At 37.0% G+C, this 8,179-nt stretch overlaps 1 protein-coding gene across 1 annotated transcript; it reads left to right on the forward strand.

The window, feature by feature from the left end:
* Positions 1 to 2,171: 2,171 nt before the first annotated feature.
* LOC127840362 (craniofacial development protein 2-like) lies at positions 2,172 to 3,465 on the forward strand. Its single transcript, XM_052369102.1, has 2 exons — positions 2,172 to 2,627; positions 2,983 to 3,465. The coding sequence occupies exons 1-2, from the start codon at positions 2,172 to 2,174 to the stop codon at positions 3,463 to 3,465; spliced, it is 939 nt and encodes a 312-aa protein (XP_052225062.1).
* Positions 3,466 to 8,179: the final 4,714 nt, after the last annotated feature.

Consider the following 8,179-nt stretch of genomic DNA (forward strand, 5'->3'; position numbering starts at 1 on the left):
CTAAATATCTCTTTTCCACGTTTTATAAATCGTGGGAAACGATATAACTAACTAATTGGAAAGAAACAATAAATAGTGGAAACTAGTTATTGAGACATGGGGACGACTAAAGAAATGACTCGTTTGCGTTAACGATATTTAATTTCTAGTGTTAGAAAACTGGTATATTACTGTATTTTAATATATATTTTAGAAGCGATACGAAAATTAAATAACCCTTAATAAAGTATTCAGATTCTGGTTTCTTAAATCTGGAATTTTATCGACACAACAAAAAACACCACGGCATATATGCAATTAAGTTGATTTTTCCACATTCAAATACACTTTCACGCATTTAACTTAAAGCCTTTCTAACATGCTTTCTACAAGCTTCGTGACACTCTCTGTCGCCCCAATCATTCAATCGCGCGATGAACGGCTCAATCACTTCACCTATGTCTGGTGTCCCTGTAGTATAATCAGGAACCTTAAAGCTACTTAAAGTTTGAAACGTAAACAATATATATGTCAATGCAACGAAAGTCTGAGCTTTTCGGCATGAACTGGTCGATGTTCAGTCTGTATTCATAATGCAGCACATTACAGTGGTTACGTAGTATTCCGTTAACAACAACGTGAACTTACATGTGCAACCCAATAGGTTTTTGTTTGTCAAAACAAAAAATATAACTAGCTAGCAATACTAAAATAAGAGCACTGAACATCGTGATGAGGGTTATAATTTAACATTGCAAAGAATATTAGATTGGGCACCTGCTCCTGTCTGATCCAGTTTAGAAGGTCATTAGCTCGTCAATCGTGCAAATGAAAGTCAAGGAAGCCTCGATTGAAAGCCGTGCAAGGCCGCCTTGGAGGTGAAGGTGTTTATAAAGGGCGCAAAAGCAATCCCTTGCCACGTTTATTTTTTTAAATCAGATTGATTAATATTTAACAATATTTTGATCGAAGCATATGAGATGATTATCTACAAAGCTTAATTGACCTAAATTTCTAAGCAGTTTTTGCAAGAACTTCAAACAAAGCTTATAGCCTAGTACCAATAAAGACACACGCATATACTCGAGGTTTAATATATACTTAGAAGTACCGCGCGATACGAAAACTATATTCCATTCATGTCGAATTAGTAGTGAAGTACATGTTTACTAATGTGTGGGTTTGATAAAAGACGCTAGACTTAAACCGGCTCTTAAATAAAGAGAAACCCTTAAAAATTGTCGACATGTTTTATATGGGATTTGTAAGCAAATATGAATTACAGGTCAACCAACCTTGCAAGCCCGTGTTATATATCCTCCGTTCTGAGAAAACCACCAAACCCATCGGATGCACTTCGCCGCAATATTTATCCATTCAGGGAAAACATGCATGAATCTCCTGAGATTGACTTCATTTTAACCTTATGTATTATTTTAATGCATTAATGGTGGTTGGTTTGCCTAGTGTGTGAATTATTTCAATTGTAAACAATTACATGATTATTTGAATGAAATACATGAAATCACACTGATCTATTAATATGATTAATCAAACACCAAATCTATTTTATTTGGTAAATGATATTCGTTTACCAAACGCATAACTGATTAAGCATGTGTTTATGTGCTGTACGTGTTTCGTTCTTCGGGAACAAGTAATTCAAAATTCAATTCATACAATTACATATTTCTCTCAGCTCTTCAAATTATGAAGTCTTTACAAGTATTTCAAAGTTTAATTGTTTGGTTAAACCAATTGTTAAATATTTGAATATGTTGACATATTATATACATATAATGAGCAAATATATACACAAAAATACGCGTTAAGAAGCACACATATACATTAATAAATAAAGCTGCATGCATACGAGTCAAACATTATTATCCACATTTCACCATCGACATCGTTTCCAGCCACATATAATTTTGAAAGCCCGGATAAGAAACGAGGAGGGTTGTGCCCAGGGCCAGCACCCCAGCCACATTAAAAACCAACACGCTACAGAAACCAACACCAAAGAAAACAACAATACCGGACTAAGGATGGAAGCACGCCAGGAAACTGGACCTAGGTCGGATAATCACCCGATAGCAGATATCCTTGGACCAAAGTCATAACGGCGGGTGGGCTGCTGGAATGTTAGGACACTCTACCAGACCGGAAAGCTAGCCCAAGTGGTGAAGGAGATGAAGAGTTATGGAATCAGCTTGTTAGGAGTAAGTGAGGCGAGATGGACAGGCACTGGAAAGAGACAGTTTGCATCAGGACAAACCATAGCCTTCTCAGGAAGATCAGATGACCAGCATGATCAAGGAGTAGCCCTGATTATGGACCAAGAAGCACACAAAAGCCTGATGGAGTGGAAGCCTATCAACAAAAGACGTATCATGTCAGCAAGATTCAACTCTGCATACGCTAAACTCACAATTATAGTTTGCTATGCACCAACAGAGGTTGCGGAAGCTACAGAAAAAGACGCCTTCTACGACCAATTACAAGAAGTCATTGAATTAACACAAAAACATGATGTCCTTCTTGTCTTCGGAGATTTGAATGCGAAAGTCGGAAAGGACAATACAGGTAAGGAATCCACAATGGGCACACAGGGATGCGGAATAAGGAATGGCAATGGTGAGAGATTGGTAGAGTTATGCGAAGAAAACAACATGGTTATTGGGGGCACAATTTTTCCATATAAGAAGATCCATAATCCATAAGGTAACATGGAAATCACCAGATGGACAAACCGATAACCGGATTGACCATATCATCATCAACATAAGATGGAGTGGCAGTTTACAAGTAGTAAGAGATATATGAAAACTCAAAGATCCAATGGTCAAGAGAAATTTCAAGATTGAGCTGAAGAACAGGTTTAGGCTATTTAATGACCAGCAGGAAATGGATGTTCGTTCATTAAACCAGGAGATTCTTGAAGCTGGACTGAAGATTATTGGCACAGTACGATAGAAGACAGAACAATGGATATCCCAGCAGACATGGAGCAAGATTGACGAACGGAATGAGGTGAGGAAGAAGTTGTTGCAGACAAAGTCGGAGCGGATAAAACAGCAGCTGAAAGACATTTATGCAACCTTGGACAGAGACGTTAAGACACATTCTAAAGCAGACAAGAGGAAATTCATTGACAATCTGGCAACTGAAGCCGAAGATGCAGCTGCACGGCAAGAGCCGCAAGATATGGGCACGCTGTATAGGATCACAATGATATTGACAGGAGGATTAACTTCTACTGAAGTTCCAGTGAAGAATTTGCAAGGGGAAATTGTTTCCACTGACGTAGAAAAAGTGAGTTGTTGGGAAGAACACTTTGAGAGAGTACTCAACAGGGCGGATCCATCCACTGAAGCAGTTATTGCTCCTGTAGAAATCCCACTTGACATCAATACAGAGCCACCAACTATACAAGAGATCAGACAGGCCATCAAGAAGTTAAAGAATGGAAAAGCTCCAGCATAAAGCGGAGGAACAGACTAGTATACTACGGAAAGTATGGATCTCAGAAACAGTACCTGAGGATTGGAAGGTGGGACTAATAGTTAAACTGCCGAAAAAGGGTGACCTTACAGACTGCAACAATTGGAGAGATATAATGCTGTTGTCAATGACTAGTAAGATCTTTAGCAGAATGGTGCTTGACAGAATTTCAGCTTTTGTATACAAACTGCTGCGGAAAAACCAAGCCGGTTTCAGGAAGGGTGAGTCATGTTCAGATCAGATTTTCACACTTAGACAAATCATAGAGCAAAGTCACGAATGGGACGCAACCGTCTATGCGAATTTTATTGACTTCCAGAAAGCATTCGACAGCGCGAACAGGCCAGCATTATCGAGGATTTTAGCCCATTATGGAATCCCAGGCAAGATTATCTCGTTCATCAAAATGCTTTATTCAGATTTCAGTGTTAAAGTAATCTGCGAAATAACTCTCACAGAGAACCTTGAGATAAGGACAGGCGTGAAGCAGGGGTGTGTACTGTCCCCTCTACTATTTTCGTTGTGCATCGACGGGCTGATGAAAGAAACCACTAAGGATGCAGTCAAGGGACTCCAGTGGACGTTCACAGAAACACTGGAAGACCCTGATTTCGCTGACGACATCGCGCGTCTCGCCCAATGCAACCAAGACGGACAAGCTAGATTCTCTTGGGAAGCAGATTGGCCTCAATATAAAAGTAAACAAAACAAGCGATGAGAATAAACGCCAAAACAGAGCAACCAATAACCATCAACAATTGCGATATTGAAGAAGTAGATGAGTTTTTGTATATTGGGAGTAAAATCAGAAGTGACGGAAATTCAGAAGATGTCAATTACAGATTATCCAAAGCCAGAGGTGCTTATGCGGCATTACAGAACATCTGGAAGTCCTCCAAGCTAAATTATACCACCAAGATCAGGATTGTCAAGGCTAACGTACTTTCGGTCCTGCTGTATGGTTCAAAATCTTGGAAAGTCACAAAGCTTATTTGCCTCAAGCTTGATGTCTTTCAAAGAAGGTGTCTCAGGCGGATTCTCTAAATTTTTTGGCCAAACACTATATCCAATACTGAACTCCATCGCAAAACAGGTACATCCTCAATATCATCACAGATCAAGCGCAAAAGATGGCACTGGATTGGTCATGTTCAGAAGATGGAGGAAACAGCCATTTCTAAGGTTGCAATGCGATGGACACCAATTGGACGGAGACAAAAAGGTCGACCAAAAGAAACATGACGCCGGTCAGTTGAAAAGGAGATGAGGAAGGAAAATTGGAGCTGGGGCCAGGTGCGGACATGGGCAAAGGACCGGGTACATTGGCGAGCTTTGGTGGAGGCCTTATGCGCCAATAGGCGCGAAGAGGACTAAGTAAGTAAGTATGCGGTTAGTATTATTGTGTCGATAAGGAATTATCGATTGGAAAAGGAAATTAAATCGGGATGTATTGTATTTATATATATTTCCTATGGCATCATTATCAGTACGGGAAAGTGAACCAGCTTGTCAGCTAGTATCTGCACTGGCTGACCCTGTTCGCGTGTTCGGCGTTCAAGATTTCAAATCGTAGTTTATTCGCCTATATAAAAATGGTATCTGCGCGATTTGAATGAGGACTTGAAATGTTCACTTGTTTAACCTGAAATCAAAGGTGGGATTTATCGTATTGAGCAATACATATATAATATAATTTAAACTAAAATGTAATTTTAAACACGTGTTTCTGGAAAATTATGATTCCCAAATCCAACGTTTTAAATAACATGCCAACAGTGCTCAATTTTCCTATAAAATTGCACAAATAATTATTTTTTAATCAGTGGTAGTATCGATTGATACCTATGGTGTCTATAATGTGGGAACCGTGCATTACGATAAAAGACGGATGTCAAATTAAAGTTTAATGTCATTGTTATCTCATTTGACCCAAATAAATATGTAATTTTTACACTTATGTGTAATGTCTTGTGTGTAGTATGTAAACATAATATTTTTCAAACAGTTTAAAAAGTGCTTCTTGGGCATGAGAATGAGCATGATAACATTAAAAGTTATTCGAATTTATCGACTAATCCCGAGATCTGTAATTATCATAACACCGTATTGATATATGCCTGATATAACGTTGCCTGATATATTTTTTTATATCGTGGTCAACAGAAAGTTCTTATATCAGTCCATGTTTGGAGTTACGTGGGATTTGCAATAAAGTCAAAAATTTCTATCAACATGAATCAGGTTCAACAAAACAAGCAATTTGATACCAAGATTACATATTTTATTCTAGTTTAAAGTAATTAATCACAAAAACGTTTATTTTTTAAAAATCACCACAGCCTGCACTACAGAAGTTAAATGACGTCATCAATACGAAATAAATCTTAAGTATCGATATAGTAATTGCACTAGCAAGTGTTGCACAGAAAGTCAAGACAAATGATAACTGTATGCTAATTCTCAACTATTTAAACAAACGAATTAACACGCTCATGTTAATTTCAATACCTTAAATACAGGATTTGCTGTGTAACACATTACAATTTTCCTAATCAAATTTTCAGCATAAAACAGCATGGTTTTACAGTTGATTTTTTGTTGCTCGTTTGAGAACAACAAATGTAATCAAACATATTTTTTTTGCTTAAGCGAGAAAATACATCAAATTACAGAGTCGATGTTTAAGTGTTAACTGTTGTGTATATTTAACATTCTTTATGAGAAATTTTAGTTTCAAAGTTGACAATCATTCTCGAACAAAATGAAGTTCCGATTGAAGTGAGTACAGATTGTTGTTGGGTTAGGTGTTAAGAACATTGTATTTTAACGAGATTTATGTCCGTCGCTAACAAAGCACTTACCGGGAAATGAAAGCAAAAACAACTTTTTCGCCATAAAGAGGATAGAATTAACGTATGCAAAACATGTGCGATTTGATACGTCATAACCACGTGGTCCAACTTCGAAAGAAGTATGTAATCGCACCGTATACGAGTGTTATCATATTTGCAATACCTTCAGCAAGCTTCAAAAGGGGCATGTTGATGATATTTTTACTCTAAGTTATCTCGATGATTAACAGTGAACACTCAAATGAAAGAGATCTGCACGATGCCAACTTGTCTTTAACAGGAATGATGAGCTTTTTGCGTATTGGAGTTGTGCGGGTGATGAAGGTTTGCGAACCCCGTACTTCAATCGTTTTTCCCTCATTTTCTTAACTTATGGGAATTATCCCTTCGTGTGACTTTAACTGGTATTTTAGAAATCCAGTTTCGCTCTGAAGGATAAGTTCTCTCTATTTTAAAGTCTGGCACTTGTGGCCTTTAACACAATGCTCTACAATTTCAGTCTATTCCTCTGTTGTGTATGTAAGTGCTGCACAATAGAAGCACATGTATTTCGGCAGAGTCTTCTTATTCATGGCTCCACACCCTGTGAAATGACAAACATGAATATATTCGAAAGAATAAGTACTTTAAAAATATTACATGTAAACATTTCATGCACGCATTCCTTTTTTCAGAATCGCTTTTGTATCAATTTAATTCAACTGTCTTACCCTTAACTTTTAATTCAACCAATTAAGTGATTTAGGGTCAGGTGAATCGCACTACGAGCTAACGTTATCGTTGCGTAAAGGGAAGTGCTTCCTATTAGTAGAGCTCAATATAAAGGGAGTTTTCCAATCTCTTTTAAATTTTGTGGCTACGCATTAGTTTTTGGTTTCATGATTCTAACTAGCACCAATGACAAAGGATTTTATGAAGAGCAAGTGTGTATTTGCCGCTCTAAGACCCCTAGCTCCCCTTATCTAGAGTCCTGCTATAAGTTCAATTGAACACAGTCGTGTTGATCTACATGATCCGTTGTATTTTCAATTCTCATAATCTCAATTTACTACTTAAAAGCAAGTTGCTTATTTAGACAATTATTTTCGGTCGTCAATTAAAATATATTACTTCAGAAATAAGCATTTTAATATTATTTAAAATTTGCACTTATAATATTAATTATATGAATTAATTGTCATACGATTTTTGGAAAACGAACAACGTCATTGGTTATATTTCACATATGTGTGTAATAACGCGCTTGACAATGCAAATTGATTCATACTTCAAAATATTTGGTTAGAAAAGCCATTATATTCATTAATGCATTTCATGTAGAAGATAAAACTCGGTTATTAGAGTGCCCGATTTGTTGAAAGTCTCTGTTATCCGAAGTGCCCAATATCGGGAATCAAAGTATCCGCAACTTCATGAATACCACCTATTAAAACATGCTCTATCTTCGTTTATATTTCATTGAATACTATCAAAATTTCAGTTTTTGAAGCACAGTGATTACTCAACATGCTGGAATATCAAAAAACAATCTAACAATATTTCTAAGAAGTTTTATTTTGTTGAAATGTTTATTGTTCATCCAGTTTATGCTGTTTTTCGACTGATTTTTCTATTTTTTGGGGGAAAAATCTACCATTCTTCCGTGATTTTTTTCTTTCTAATAGAAAAGGATACACCATTTATAAACTCGACCATTCGCCTTTTCTAAAAAACTAATCTTTATGATATAACTTTAAAAAAAAACTGATGAACTTACCTCTCGCGCGTGGCTTTTGTTGTTATCTGGTATTGAAGTGCCATCTGTTATCAAAGTATCCGCATACCCAGCGTGAGGATACACCTCT

Source organism: Dreissena polymorpha, chromosome 1 (genome assembly GCF_020536995.1).
Source record: "Dreissena polymorpha isolate Duluth1 chromosome 1, UMN_Dpol_1.0, whole genome shotgun sequence".
NCBI classification, from domain to species: Eukaryota; Metazoa; Mollusca; class Bivalvia; order Myida; family Dreissenidae; genus Dreissena; species Dreissena polymorpha.

Excerpts from the sequence above, each read along its gene's own strand:
- LOC127840362 (XM_052369102.1), top strand. The coding sequence starts at position 2,172 with ATGAAGAGTTATGGAATCAGCTTGTTAGGAGTAAGTGAGGCGAGATGG. Across the intron at positions 2,628-2,982 it reads ATGGCAATGGTGAGAGATTG|ACATGGAGCAAGATTGACGA; the intron begins GTAGAGTTATGC and ends ATATCCCAGCAG.